The sequence below is a fragment of the Gasterosteus aculeatus genome, chromosome 12 (genome assembly GCF_964276395.1).
Source record: "Gasterosteus aculeatus chromosome 12, fGasAcu3.hap1.1, whole genome shotgun sequence".
Taxonomy (NCBI): domain Eukaryota; kingdom Metazoa; phylum Chordata; class Actinopteri; order Perciformes; family Gasterosteidae; genus Gasterosteus; species Gasterosteus aculeatus.
Window position 1 is genome coordinate 11,731,029 of NC_135700.1, and position 15,412 is coordinate 11,746,440.

The window sequence follows — 15,412 nt, forward strand, 5'->3', positions numbered from 1 at the left end:
TTAAGAACAATTTGTGAATCTGGAGGCCTTTTTGAAGATCAAACGTAGGTAAGATAAGATATATTGGGGAAAGAGGCCCAATGTCTTCTCAAAGGATTGATTAAATGCTGTTACTGCTAAACTTCACAAAGCATTTTGAGATCAAGGCACAAAGAGGAAGCTTTGAGGGCAGATGTTCAGTAGCAACATTCATAAAGTCTCCTCACCAGAGCCAAATGGATTTTTCTGTGACAGATTTTGTGGCATCACATGCTTTTCCAAAAGCACAATATGTGCTTTCAAAAATTGATACTCACCGTACTGGGAGAGTCGGACGAACTGTCCAGCTCCTCAGGGGAATCCTCCTCTTCCTCAGGCAGTGTGGGCATGGTGTGGAGCAGTGGGGGGCGTGAGCGGGTGTGGGGGAAAATAAAAGGTCTCTCAACGTTGCAGAGGTCAGAACAGGACTCCTCGGAGTGACAATCACTTTGTTCAGGAGGGGATCCCTGCAGGACGCGTTCCTCCTCCTCTGAGAGCTGCGAAATCATGCACACACAAAGACTCAAACACAAGTATGTTAAGCGCAAGTAAACATTTAAGCATTAGAACTCCAAAGGTAACTCTTCCTCATTTGCAGGTACCTGCTGATCTTTAAAAAGAAATACTGACAAACAAAGAAAAACGTCACTGGCCAACTACAGCTTTAAAATAAACAAAGAACAAATCACAGAAGAGCTTAATAAACCATTGCTTTGGAAGAGCAGCTACTTTTTTTAACCCAAGAGGCAGAAATATCGGACACAACACTTTTAAATCTTTTAGTGAGAACGTGAGATAAGGTAAAAGATATCATGAAACATTTTGTCAGTGCATTTTGTCATAGTGCACTAAAGTGCACTCTCCACCAACTCAAGTCAAAGGTAGTTTAGATAATACTTGAAATATCACTTAAAGATGGGGAGAAAATATGTACAAGTAGGTCCTCTTTATTTGTAGTGAACATAAAACAAGGCATGGAAAAAAGTCTTGCACATATTTGGTAAGAATAAGAAACACTAAATGTCGGTTGACCAGAAAATTCCACAGGGCACCTTTAACTTTGGGAATATATTTAGTTGACTCTTCAAATCTTTACACGAGACTTCCATTTCATCATACACTGTACAGCCGAGTGATGGTCTATGGCACAAAAAACAAAACACAATGTTCATGCAGAATTCTCTGCTTCATAACTTGATAAATACTCTGTCTCACGAGCTGCCTGAGGCACATTGTAGTTATAAAACAACAGAGGGCTTGGGAGAAGATGCTGTGTGCCACAAGCATGGAAGATGGAGAGGTTTCTACTAAGAGTCTCAAATTTGTCTAGAATTCAAATTTGATGAAAACAAAAAAAAATGTCCTTTCAATTATAATAATCGTGTGACAATTAAATCTTTGATGCATGTACAATGGAGAAAAACTCTTGAATGTTGCCACAGACACCCAGTTTCAAACGAAACGAAAAGCCAACAAACTAACGTATTCATATTTTGGTAGCGTTCAAAGAACAATAAAAACGAGCAATCTGAACCTATGATATTGTCCATGCAAATATGTGATAGTGGAATACTAGATTTGTGATAGGCAGCCTGAATATGTTCATGTATCCTGTATTATGCCACAGATGCGACAAACAATATTTTTTATTTTTTTAATTAAACATTTCTTAATTAAATGATAATAAAACACATCCATTAGCGTGTAGTTTCCTATAGCTGAAAGCTGTAAATGGGAAATTTTGCCTGCTGCCACAAATTGATGTACTATGTACTGCTCCTTTCTTTTTTTTACTAACACGTGTATGCTAAGCTAAGTGATTTAAGACTTTGAAGGAGAACAGTGCACAAAGACTCTGTATTAACAATTGTCAGTGTTTTTGTACTGGATGCTAATGTGGTCCAACCAAAAATAGAAAGAAATACATATGCATGACCTGCACAGAGACGGCTGTGTTTTTACAGAGTGAAAAGTGCGCTGAATTATCGGTTATTTCAGAGGCATGGCATGCACTCTATGCAATGACAAATGTTCTGTGAATGCAGAGCTACAATGTGCAGCGTGCTGTTTTTTTTTCATCACAAACATGACAAGTTCTTGGTAAAATATAGGGACAGAAACAATGTGAGTCACTGGGGAGGAAATGGGTTGTTTATCTGTCTCCCATCTGCAAGGATATTTCCTGACAACAACAGTACTGGTGTACAGGATTAAACTCCCCACTATTGCTCAGCCTGCACTAACTTTAATACAAACATTAACACTCTGAAGCTCTGATTTCCTCTGATGCTCACACCTGAAAGTAAGTCTCCGATGTCTACTTCTTCTATAATAATCAAATCCGAGCCAAAGAGGTCAGCTTTGAGGTTCTGAATACATGAATATGAAAGTGAGGGAAAAAATATTTATAAAGTGAACTAATTGCCAGTGAAGTACAGGTCAGCTTTGGTAGCAACCACCTGCATCTTTTGTTACTGACTTCATCAATATTCCCCCTTTTCTACAGTTGTAAGGAGAGGCTTAATTAGACAAAAAGAATACAAACAAATAAATCAGGGGTAAATTTAATCCTTTGTATTTGCACAACCATGTCTGTTTACCTATTTCTAAGAGAAAAATTATCTTAGTAAGCAACCAAAAAAGCTTGCAAATGCAACCCAACAAGTATCAGAGACAGCATCTTGACTCAGCCGAAGCAAAGAAGCCGACCTGAACTGCAGGAGGCTCAACGGTGCAGTCTGCTTCGTCAGCAGACCATGAGGCCGAGATAAATATTTCAGGGTAATCCAATCACTAAGATTGTTTCCTGTGGTGGGAACAGGACAGACCATACAAGCCCGAACACAGTACATACGCCGGACCACAACTCCTTTTGAGTAACCGTGTTCTTAAGGGATACAGTCATCCTCTAAAATATATTCCAATTGGTGGCAAAGACTAGCTGTCTCCTCGCTCAGACCGAGCCCCTCCCCCCCCGCCGCCTCTCTTACATAAGCTCACTCCCTCTTGCCAGATTTGTTTAAAATTTGGTTGTGTGAAGCCCAGACTACAGGGCCAGCAGAGGAAGTGGTTGCTGCACAGCTAAAATATGAGAAAACAGGACGGCGGAAGTTTGAGAAAAACAGACGAAAAGTCAATGCAGGGAGAGATGATGAGGTGAGTGAGCAGACAGAGACGACAACATGATAGCACAGAAGGAAGAAAGAAAAGTGAAGTTGAGTCTCACTTGCAGACAAAGGCTAGATCATGTTAACTCACCTCAGCGGCCACGAGTCAAACAAACAGCTGTCCCGAAAAGGCCCCAAAAAAACACACAAGTGCACAAAGCGCTAAGAGATGGCTGATGCTGCTCAACCTGCCAGGTCCTGGTCCAACTAAAGCCATCCCCCACTAAGCCACCACAGTTCCCCACAGCCGACCATCTGAACCTGTCCACAGAGAGCACGCAAGTTACCTGAGCCCACCGCCGGCGCTGTGGCCAAACACACACTCCCTCTGATATCTCCGACTCAGACCGACTTTCTACAGTCAAACTGCCACTCTCTGCTTCTCCCTGAGAAATATCCTCTTTCCTCGGGGCTTCTCCTTCCTTCTCCCGTCCCCTCTGTTCTCTGTCTTTTTTCAGCAGCAGCCTCTCTTTCACTCCTGGGAGCTTTGACCATTTAAGGAGAAGGGCTCTGTATGCGTCTTTGGGCTGCTGTGGGGTATTTGTGTATGTGTGTGTGTGTGTTCTCAGGCTGCTGCTCCACTGATCATCCCTCAACAAAAGCTGAAGAAAGTTTAAAAAAAGAATGTCATTTTTTTCCTGCAGTGTTTGTTTCTGTAATTAAAGTGTGGGAGACTATTTTGTGTGTATTTATGTTCGAGAGCATGTTTGGGAGAGATAGATAGATAGATAGATAGATTGTGTCCAATCTATGTTTACTCTGCAGCCTAAGAGGAATACATACATCCACTTATAACCCCTTAGAGTTAGTTATTGTTTATCAAACTGCATTGTCAAACCTCCAACCATTGCTGCCGCTTTTTAGTGGTGAGATTTTGGATCATCCTTAATTTTTTGTGTGCAACAATATCACAGCCCACAGAGACACATGTTTGGAGGAACGCAATTGTTAAACTCAACTAGAGTAAATTATTATAATTATTAAGTTAGTTAAGCATTGAGTTTGTGTTGTTTTACACAAATCTACTAGTAGAAGTAGTATTCAGATTAAGTACTGGTTAAACAATGTAAAATACGTTAGAAGTACAAATCCTGCACTCAAAAGTCTCTTTGGGTGAAAGAAAAGTATTGTGATGCATACATACCTGAAGAATTAACCGTACTTGAATAATATTTTTGACTGACATATTATTATGAAGTGCAATAATATTAATACTGTTGCAATTAGCATTTTACTGCTCTACACGTTGAGGTGTAGCTAGTTAGTCCAGCGGTTCATAAGAGTCACATAATAAATCTTGAAAGTCGTGAGACGATGAAAGAGAGAAAATTAAAAACAAAGTTCTAATACATAATTCTGTCCCATTTATGGAATTTTCCTCACATTTTTGCTCTTGCTCATCATTTAACTTTTGAGCCTCAAACTAACAAATTATCAGTTTATTTATATATATTTATATACTTATTTATATATTTATTTTGTTAAAAAAACATTATGATGTCCATCAAGTACAATAATAAGCTTTAATGTAGTGTATATACTCAAATAGAATACATTTAGTTATTTTCCACCTCTACATTGCCATGATTGAAATAAGAACTTTCAGGATATCTACCAGGCCAGTTAAAAAAAACATGAAACATACAAAATCACACAATATATTAGGCGTCCAGCGTAACTGCAGACAGAAATAATATCATGTTGTACTTCAGTAGAGACGAATGGAGTCTTACCTTGCTGCAGCTGCCTCCTCCTGTTCCACCTGTTGGAGCCACAGCACAGACAGTGAAAACAGTTCATTTGCATTCAACAGGAAACCATGTGCAATGCAAATATCATCAGACGTCAGAGAAAGGTCAGAGTGAGTGTGTGTGTGTGTGTGTGTGTGTGTGTGTGTGTGTGTGTGTGCATGAGAAAAACAACGAGAATAAAGTGTGGAAGAAATCAATTTAGTTTTCTGTCCTGTGAGGCGTCTTGATATTGATCTCGTCATCAGACGGTTAACTGCCGTTTCAGGAAGCACCTCCGCCCTTGTCCACCTCTATAACCAAGGGCAACAATAACCTGGCAACCAGTTTGAGTACACAGGGAGCCTGATCCGCTGGTTAGTAGCTCATGGTCCGAGTGAACACTGCTGTATTATCGGCTTTAGAGCTGACCAGCGATATGGCACTTTAAAGGCAATTGTGTTAGGTAAATGTAATAAAATGAACTAGTATAATTCAAATGTGACGGAATACATATTTGCTTTTATGTGTCTTCTTTGATGTTGGCAAGTATTTGAACTGTTAGAAATTCTTGCTCTTTGCTCTTTTTGCAGACAGACTTTCCTTCATAAAACATTACACAAATCTTTGAGAAAAAAGACCTGCAGCAAAGCTCGACAAGCTGAAGGTAATGAAGATGTACGGTCGAGTGTTTGGAAAGCCGCACATACCTTCAAACCGATGTTCTAATTAAACTTGATTTACACTTCATACACTTCATTTATTGGAGGCAGATTACTCCACAGTACCCTAGATGGCACCAAAGTCACATGGCACCAGGACAGATAGTACTGACAGACATTTAAAGGCCCACTTTTACTAAAATATTAGAACGCAATTAGCTACTGTTGGCATGCATGTTAAACAGATTAAAATGAAGCTAAAGCAATACCTGCCCCACGTCAGTATGTTAGCAAGACCAATGTGAGCATACTATAGTTTGACTAAAACCAGACGTACCAAAGCAATGCCTCACAGAACCGCTGGCATGACTCTTAATGAATGTATGTATATATACATAGGCCAATAGTTTATTTAGTCACATTTGATTTTAGAGATTTTTTAGTGGAATATTTTGAGAAATACCCTTATGTGCTCTCTTGTTAGAAACTGAAAAGTTATCTGTGTACTTTACATATGAAGCTCAGCCAACCTTTTGCCTTAGCTTAGCATAATGCCTGTCTCTGTGCGAATGTTGGATAATGGGCACCTATACTGTATCTGACAATTTATGTGAACATTTCTTCTGGCTTGCATTGGCCCGAGGATGTCCGGCCTCTTCTACTGATGGTTGGTAAGACACAACAGGCGTGTGCAACGCTTTCCTAGCAGCTAAAGAAAGTCACTATTGACCATTTCAAAGTCTAAAAATATTTCCCTCCTGTGAAAAGATGTGTTCTAAGTTAAGCTATACCAACCAATTTCAGTCTGCAATGTTTAGTGAACAGGGAGATGTGTGTGTAGCCACAGTCCTCTGTTGATCCGTATCACACCACTTTCTAGTGAAAGTGAAGTGAACACGTTATGGGTCAAACCAAATGCAAAGGATTTGCTCAAAATACATCTTGTGACTGTACACCACTCACACATTCCATTTCACTAGGAATAGTTCTCAGTACATGAGTTTAAGATACTTACTGTGAGTCACTTTGGAAAGAGTAAGGCCAAATGTTTACCCGTTCTCCAGTCTTTATGCTAAGCTAAGCTAAAACTATCACTGTAACTTTATTCTTAGCACAAACATGGCTCTTATCAAAAAAGCTAACTAAATGTCCCAATTTACATTTAAATAGTTAAATATTAAACATTGTTACAAACACGCTCAAAGAATCTCAGAGCAATACAGAGGAAAAGGTTAAGTAGGCTGTAACACAGAAATTCACAGAAACAAAGCAATCAAAAATAGCATGTAGCTAAAAATACTTCCCCTTGATGCTTTTACATAAAACAACATTCTGAACCATCATTCTCTCCATGGCCCCATTTGATGGATGACATACACACCTTATTCTCTCTTCCTCCTCTGCACCAGCTGTTATGTGTAATGTAAATAACTGCTGTGCCTATTTCCAGACATCCCTTGAGTTACCATTAGAGAGGGAAGTAGCTCTAATTCATCTGTGTCTACCCCAGAAACAAGAAAGTACTATAAAGAAGCCATCATACCATTCATAGGCATCTGTGGAGGCGCATTAAATTCTGGGAGGACGGCGGATGGAGGAAGACCTTCTTCAGGCTGAGCATCGAACTCAGCCGGAGAGTCTGAGGCGTCTGTTTCAGGACCAGCTGGCAGACTGGGACATGAAGACTTCAAGAAAGTACAGAAAGTGAACAGTTTATCACTGTCTTATATTGGAGACGTCAAAAGCGAAACAAAAAACTCTATGTTTTTCACTGTTGTAGAGCTGCCTTTTATGTAATGTGACAATCACCTAAAACTAAAGCAAATACTTTTATTATTATTATGAATCAAAGGTTACGAGTTTGGTTTCTCTTTGTTTGGGAGTCCAATCGATATGAACATGAAAATCCCCCAAAACATCTGTTAAACCACTATTTTCGCTCACTCCTTTACACCATTTGTTCCTAGTCTAGTGACCATGACCCCCACAAGAGCCTCTGAATGGAGGAAATAAGAAAACCTCGTTACTACTGCGCCCCATCATGTCTATCTTTTGAATATTGATTTAAAATGAGTTGTTTACATCAAACTAATACATAATTTTACCTCCTCGGGTCATTACTAATCATAGAAATGAATCACTTTGTTCAAACTAAGTGCATTTGTTCAGGTGCTGTAACGTAATTCAATTTTGGGGAACTTGTACTCTTTGTATTCTACAATACAGTAATAGATTGAAAATTAAACAGTCTAATACAGCCTCCTCCTTCCTCTATTTTCTGAGGTGCAAGTAATTTCATAACCCAAATTCTGAACTTTTAATGCAATATACTGTTTATTCTGGCAGATTTTGTTAACACGGGAGCATCATCGCGAATAATAAAAACATCTGCATGAAGCAGTTTGAGATTAAATCTGCAGTTAGAATTGAGACAAAAATGACAATAATTAATTTAAATGAAATGGTTTTAGAATTTGCAGGTGCATATAAGTTGAACCATTGGACATCAAAACACTTGACCTATTCATTTCAAGATCAGTAAATGTATTACATCGACTTTAACTGTCACTCAAAAAGCAAACCTGAGTTTCATCTTTTTCTGTGATCCTGACCACCAGAAGACTCAGTTGTTCGTCGGTGTTGGCTGCTCTTCCCAGAGCCTCCTCCACCCTCCCAGTGATGCTCTCCATCCTCACTTTCACCTGGCTCACCCTCTGCTCGTTCACTCTCACCAGCTCGGCGGTCTCCAGGGCCCTGTTGACCATCGTCTCCATCCTTCTGAGGTTCTCCAGGAGGCCGTCCGTGGTCACCCGAAGCTGGGTTTGCTCCTGCTCTGATGCTCCAATTGTAATATCCGTGGCCACTGCTGCATCCCTCTGACCCTTCACATCCTTCTCCACAGCTCTGTCTGGTTCTTGTCTCTCAGTGTTGGTTCCCTTGTCGATATGAATACTGTTGCTTTTTTCCTCCGCGACACACTCCTGTGCAGATATTAGAGAGGTTTGCAGCAGGCAAACCTGCTCCCTCATATCACAAATCGTCTGCTCTGCTTGTTGGAGCCTAACTTGTGTTTCGAGGGTGTCCCGGCCCGACTGGGTGTCTTTTGGCCGGGCCTTAGCCCCGTCCACGCTGCGGGCTTTCCACCAGTTCACCACAGCCGCCTTCTTGGCCTCCTGGATCTGAGTCTGGCTCTGTTTTTTCTCCTTCTCCCAGGCTGTCCACCGCTCCTCCACCTTCTCCCCTTTTTCCTCCCACGCACACTTGTGCAGCTCCAGCTCCTGCAGCCTGAAACCACCACCGCATCTTTATAAACACCTCCCCTACACACTGTTATGTCTGTAGTTACCAAGGGGTACTAAAACTGCACTTATCCTCGATACAGTCTAACCCACAGAGTATAGTCTTTCCTATAGGTTGCGTAATGGAGATGGCGATAAATAAAACCAGACACCCCTTTTTATTAGACAGAGAAAGCTTCTCAGAACAGAGACTAACATCAACCAAATCCAGTATGTGACCATAACAGGAGAGAAGGAGGTAAAAAAACTCACATACACTTTGACAAGCTGCTGCTTGATGCTCGCCTGTTGCTGCTGGCGGTAAGGAAATGGTGTCTCCTGTGTTTCTACAGGAGCAGAGTCCTGCATGTGAGAGAAGACACAAAAGACAGATGTATATGCATGTGCGTGTTACTGCATTGGATAATCATCATCTTCCGTGGATTCTCCCCTCACCCTCTCATGATATTTATTGTTCAGAAGATGGGCTACTTCTGCAGACTTAATCCTGTGGATGATGCTCTGAATATCGTCCTTGTATGTGTGCAGGGGCGGGAGGCTCCTGTCGTCCAGACCTCTGTGATGCTGCCGCAGACAAAGAAGGCAGAGGAATAACTGTCAATGTGAGACAGAACATCAGCACCGTTCATAAACAGCCTGTGGACAGCAGGCACTTCCTACCTGCTGCATATCCTGCATCTCACTCTGCAGAGAGCGCTGGTTCGGAGGATCTCGACTGTAGAGAATCTGAGGACTGATACAGTGTCTGTCATACCTGTCAGGGACAAAAAAAACACTCATTCACTATATATTGGATATAGGTCTCTTTAGTTAAACTTATATTAATCAGGCAAATCACGCACAATATCACACTGAAAGTATCAAATCCGTGATATTAGATTTTTCAGTTTCAGGGTCCTGGTATGGTCTGTGTTGCATCGCTGTTATGTGTCATGAATCATAGGGACATTTCTATTCATTTTTTGAATAACAACCGTGTTTTTCTTACAAAAAATCTGCCTGGGAAAAAAAGTGTATTGAGTTAAAATACATTCTGAATAATAGTGTTTTTTTTCTTTTCTTTTCTTTTCTATAAAAATATAAAGGTTGGTGCTTCTTTTGGTGATTATAATAAAATAAATCAACAACTTTATTTATATGGGACGTTTAAAAACAGAGTTTACAAAGTGATTTGACAGACAAGGCAAAGCTAAAAGGTAAGGGATAAAACCCTAATCAAAAACGCGCATTAGATGATTTAGATGAAACATAAAACCAATTGATACAATTGGAAAAAAACTAAAAACTAAAATAGATCATTATGATGATTGAGTGAATGAAAAAATAGCAACAATACAACGCACAACGAACCAAATTCCATCACTACACTTCAACTTCATGCCCAGGGAAATGGGTGAATAGTTTGGTCAGAAGTACCTTAAAAGAACTTGGTGGGAATGTTCCTGTAACCTCATCAGCTCCGACTGCAGTCCCTGCAACATCAGAATTAATTATAACTACATGTGAGATATAAAATACTTGATATTTTGTGTGTTCCTGCTCCATGTGCATGAGGTTTCCTCACTAGATACAATATACATCATGTTTGCTCATTGATGTAACACTGCTGATATTAGTGTTTGCATCACATTGCATATAAAACACATGATGCAGAGCACCTACTCTACTCTATATGTCAAATAAGAGTCACTCAATTCTACATCACAAAAACTTCTTTCAAATTGAAATTGTTTGCTTTAACACAAAAGCTTACCTCAATCATGTTGTGATTCTCCACGTGAGAGTTCTTCATCTTATCCATAAGAATGTCTTTCTATGCGGAGACATTTGTAAAGTTGAAGGACAAAAATGCTGACCGATAAATTATTTTCCCGAAGAAAATATCCAGAAATACCAACCTTTGTGATTTCTCGATCTCTCAGTGTCAACGCAAGCAGGGTTTCCTCTAGTTCGGCCTGTGAACATTTCGGTGTTTAACTCTCCACTCATAAAGCAGAGACAAATACTAAAGTGTTTTACTCATCTGTTCCTACCATCAACTCAGCGTTGACCTTTCGGAGTTTGCTGATGCTATCTTCTGAACACGTACTTTCAAAGCTGAGTTTTTCATTCTGTGAGGACACAAAGAAAAGAACACTAACTTTAGAGGGGGGGGGGTCTACTCCATCATCAGCCATATTTTAAACGTCAATGAGCTTCAGAAAACGAAGACACACAAAGACACCCCGTGCACGTCAGTAGAGCCCCGGAGGAGCAAGTAAACAGCTTTAAGTTCCTGAGAATCAGCATTACAAAACATTTGACACGATCATCCCACATCGCCATCCAGCTCAGGAACAGCTGTGCTGGGAAAACTTCCAAAGTTGTCATCAACTTTTACAAAGGAAACCATCTGTTGGAAAAGCTTAAATAACGTTTTGTCTTAGTCACACTAAGTTGTTGAGTAGGATATTTCTAATACCATAGTGACTGGAAAATATTACCAACTAGCTTGAGATGTGCAATGCGCAGGACAAAGGAGCAACAGGTTGGGAAACATCACATGAAACATATCATTTAAGGTATTCTAAACCAACACCTGTGTGTTTATCACTGTCAAGGCGATTTAGCAAATTCCATAATGTGGAATGTAGCATAATTGGACTATTTCTTCTTTTTTGTTTGGACTTCTTATATTTCTTTGTGCAACCCTTGTTGTAAAATGACAAAGCAGCCCTTGAACATGCACACATATAGACTTACGTTTAAAACTGCATTACCTTGTCCTCAAGCCTCCTAATATGAACCTTCAGGCATTCAACCTCCTTGCTCTGATGATGATAAAATATTTACATGTAAATAGTTGCCGTGGAAACTGATTGAACATGCAGAAGGTGGCTTGGAGCGAGGGACGTACCAGTTGATTGCAGCTGGCCTGAGTGCGGTTGGCTCTCTCCTGAGCCTCTTTGAACGCCCGCCGGGTCTCCTCCAGTTCTTCTGTCAAGGACCTCGCTCTCACTGCTGACCCCTGAGCACTACACACACACCCAAGAAACATCCACTCTCACTGCTGACCCCTGAGCACTACACACACACCCAAGAAACATCCACTCTCACTGCTGACCCCTGAGCACTACACACACACCCAAGAAACATCCACTCTCACTGCTGACCCCTGAGCACTACACACACACCCAAGAAACATCCACTCTCACTGCTGACCCCTGAGCACTACACACACACCCAAGAAACATCCACTCTCACTGCTGTGTTTACCTCTACTCCCAAAAAACAGAAAGAAGAGTAATTTTATTCTGTTTTTCCCAAATGTAAACTAAATGTCGTGAGTGTTAACTTCTCACATTGTAAAGCCTATTTTGTCCCTGTTCTTATTGAGATCTTGTCTTATTAAGAAAGTCAGCCTGTCCATCGCATGAACCTCTTTGGTCATTTTATGCCAGTTATTCACTCTAGGTGAATCAGCATGTAACTATTTACGAGGGAGTGCTGATATTTGCTGCTACTGTAAATATTTGATGGGGCATCTGTCATTTCCTGTTATTCCTTCTGGCAGAACACACAAATAAAGTGACACGCATGTCAATGGTTCCCCTAACCCTATGATGACAGTTGTATCTACGAGCTGATCCACAAGATGTTGTGGTGATTTATCTCATCCTCCCCACAGTTTCTACAACAAGCACCAACATAAGTGCAAGTGAAATACCAACCATCCACCTATGGATATAGTTTGTGGTAGTTAATCCGTCTTTTACCTCATACATGTTTTTTAAAAGCTGATTAAGAGTCACAAATAAACACGTGTGACAATCTCTGCAAAACATGTTCAGCTTTTCTTCTTCTTCCCTGTGGCTTTGCCGCGTACACTGTCATGGAGGGACACAGACACCTACTGGTGATCCAGTGGGACTACAGCCTGAGGATGATGCTTGCAAAAACTAATATTGCACCATGAATACAATTCCCTGTTCGTCTGTTCTTACTGACTTTCTGTGTAAAATGTCACAAGGGTTCTGAATCTGTGTCTACAGATCTATACAGATTATTGTGCCTTGTGATTTGTAAGCAATCATTTCATGAACCCTTTTTGATCGTGATGTTGAGGTTGATCCAAAGAATAAAAAAAGAAAGTAGTTATTTTCTCACCTGGCCAGTTTTGTTCGCAGCTCAGTGACCTCGAGAGTGAGCTGCAGGTTTACATCTTCACACTGTGCCACCGTCCTCAGCAGACCGCTGTTCTGCTCACTCAGCTTGCGGTGAGCGTGCTTCAGGTCGGCTACTGTGCCCAAAAGATCTTTTCCATCACTAACGCCAAAACAACAGTTATTATGACAACATACTGTGTAAACACAAATTATGATCAAAATAGACAAATAACTAACCAGGAACACTGGTGGCTTTCTGAGGAGGCAGCTTTTCTTTGACAAGGGGAGGAAAGAAAAGGAAAATAAATTAAGTTTAGTGAATTGCCATCTGTCGCGATTCTTACATTTTGCGGACGTCTGAACAAAATGACAGCTAACCGTTTACAGGCACTCTGGAGGAATCAGGCCGAGACACGTGACTACTGTCCACACTGCAGCTGAAACAGACAGAGTCATTAAATGAAAATCTTCAAAAAATATAATAATAATTCATTAACTCTAAATGGACAATCTGCTCTTTCATTTTTCAAATAATGTGCATGGCTGCTGCGCGAATAGAAGTAGTTGAAGAAGCATAGACCTATATTTTACTGTTCACTACAAGTAGAAATAACACAGTATGCAAATACTCCATTACGTGTAAAAGACCTTCATTCAAAATTGTACTTAAATAAAAAGTACACAAGTAGTTCTAACAAAATAGAATATTTTCAGTATTCAGATATTGGTATTTATCATATGAAGGTTACAGTATTTTAGCATTTTCAATGAAGCATTTAATTAAAATAAATGATTAATGCTGTCAAGGCGGAGCTAATTCTAAAACTTAGTATACAGTCATGTTGTTTAGTCTATAACAATCCTTTATATATTTAAAAGCATGAAGTGTTTTGGGTCTCCGTTTTAAAATGAACCAGTAATTTAAGATGATAAATAAATGCAGTGGAATAAAAAGTATTTTATCAACAAGGCTGTAATTTTAGTTGGAAAAATGGTAACTTAATGTTCATGCTTCTGGTTTCACTAACCAATTTTAGGTTTTCACAAGGTTTTTCTTTTGTTTGGGAACAGTCCTAAAATAGTTTTTATCATAAGACATTACAAGCTAAATTATAACATCTGAATATAAGGTGAGTTACTGAGGATTGATATAAGAGAACCGTGTTTAAGCTGAAAAGTCCCAAATATAATCCACAAGTGCTTCTTTAAAATAGGCAACACGCTACATGTCCTACAGAAAGTCTCACCTGTCCTGGCTGCATTGTGAGATCCACTCCCTCATGATGGCGTGGTAAGACTCCCTGCTCACGTGAGGGTCCTGACAGTCAGGGTCCAGAAGCCGTCGCAGGGCAGCCAGTCCGTCCTGCTCTGGACCCTGAGCCGTCATGGTCTGCAGGTACTGCATGATAGTGGAGGCCAACACCTCTCCTGAAGACAAGAGAGAGAGACAGGAACAATAATTGATCAATTGCATTTTTAGTACAGATCTTTGGGCCTGGGTTTTGATAAAAACCAAGACAATCCTGTGTACCTGTGTTGGCGGTATTACATGTATTGTACATGATGTCAAGGAGTTCATGCTCAGAAAATCCACTTGTGTCTTTATCCTTCGTCCCACTGCCGGCTGATCCACAATCTAAATATGTAGAGATGAGAGCAAAAGTTAGAGCACATTAATGTACATGAACGTATAGATTTACTTCGAAATATATGTTTATTGCTTTGACAAAGTGACAAAGTAACTGCAACACTTACCATCATTTCCGTCAGACATTGTTTCTTTCTCCGAAATCCCTTCAAGGCAAATGTGCTGATGGACTGTCTGATTCCTACGACCTATGACCTGGATCTTAAATGAACATCAAATACTTTCCTCCATTTATTATGATTAGGGTCCAAAACTCAAATCAAATGTTAGTGTCACATTAAAACCATTAGTAGCTAACATCGGATGTCATAGTATCTATGCTTCTAATAAATCCTTTTCAGATCTCACTGTTTTCAACGCTTAAATGTAAGCAGTGCGATCTCAGTAATTACACATTTTCTTATTGTCAGCACACAATGACCATAATTGGGTTGTATATAATGATGGTAATACTATTTTTTTAACGACGAGCACGAGATAGCTAAACAAAACTTCCACCAGCAATTAAATAATTATATTTATTAAATCATGTGTACATTGTATATCTTGTTTGTCTTTTCGTTTATTAACCATTAAATATATAAATCAAATATAGATTCTTACTTTTCAGCCCAGGAAAGTTCCCCATAAAAGAAAAACATGATTGTATAACGTTAAATCAGGAGCTTCGTCTTCCTTATTATTGTTGTAGTCTTGCTGTGACTCACCGTGATGAGGTCTTTGAGATTCCCATTTGCTTGTTCTAA

At 39.9% G+C, this 15,412-nt stretch overlaps 2 protein-coding genes across 3 annotated transcripts in view; both read right to left on the reverse strand.

The window, feature by feature from the left end:
* The window catches only part of mrvi1 (murine retrovirus integration site 1 homolog), a 23,567-nt gene extending 11,537 nt beyond the window's left edge, over window positions 1–12,030 (reverse strand). For both annotated transcript variants that reach the window (XM_040169219.2, XM_040169213.2), the window contains exons 1-13: window positions 11,770–12,030; window positions 11,633–11,683; window positions 10,907–10,984; window positions 10,772–10,828; window positions 10,627–10,686; window positions 10,290–10,345; window positions 9,534–9,627; window positions 9,309–9,437; window positions 9,130–9,215; window positions 8,157–8,859; window positions 7,118–7,259; window positions 4,919–4,947; window positions 297–515 (exon numbers count right to left, since the gene is read on the reverse strand). In XM_040169219.2, coding sequence (XP_040025153.2) covers window positions 297–515; window positions 4,919–4,947; window positions 7,118–7,259; window positions 8,157–8,859; window positions 9,130–9,215; window positions 9,309–9,437; window positions 9,534–9,627; window positions 10,290–10,345; window positions 10,627–10,686; window positions 10,772–10,828; window positions 10,907–10,984; window positions 11,633–11,683; window positions 11,770–11,910 — 1,845 coding nt within the window. In that variant the 5' untranslated portion in view covers window positions 11,911–12,030. The remainder of the gene's footprint in view (window positions 1–296; window positions 516–4,918; window positions 4,948–7,117; window positions 7,260–8,156; window positions 8,860–9,129; window positions 9,216–9,308; window positions 9,438–9,533; window positions 9,628–10,289; window positions 10,346–10,626; window positions 10,687–10,771; window positions 10,829–10,906; window positions 10,985–11,632; window positions 11,684–11,769) is intronic.
* Window positions 12,031–12,699: 669 nt separating this feature from the next.
* Window positions 12,700–15,365, reverse strand: LOC144385348 (protein KASH5-like). Its single transcript, XM_078085543.1, has 6 exons — window positions 15,270–15,365; window positions 14,774–14,867; window positions 14,550–14,654; window positions 14,266–14,446; window positions 13,020–13,178; window positions 12,700–12,739 (listed from the first exon to the last, which is right to left on the reverse strand). Exons 2-6 carry the CDS (start codon window positions 14,790–14,792, stop codon window positions 12,700–12,702), a joined length of 504 nt encoding a protein of 167 aa, XP_077941669.1. The 5' UTR covers window positions 14,793–14,867; window positions 15,270–15,365.
* Window positions 15,366–15,412: the final 47 nt, after the last annotated feature.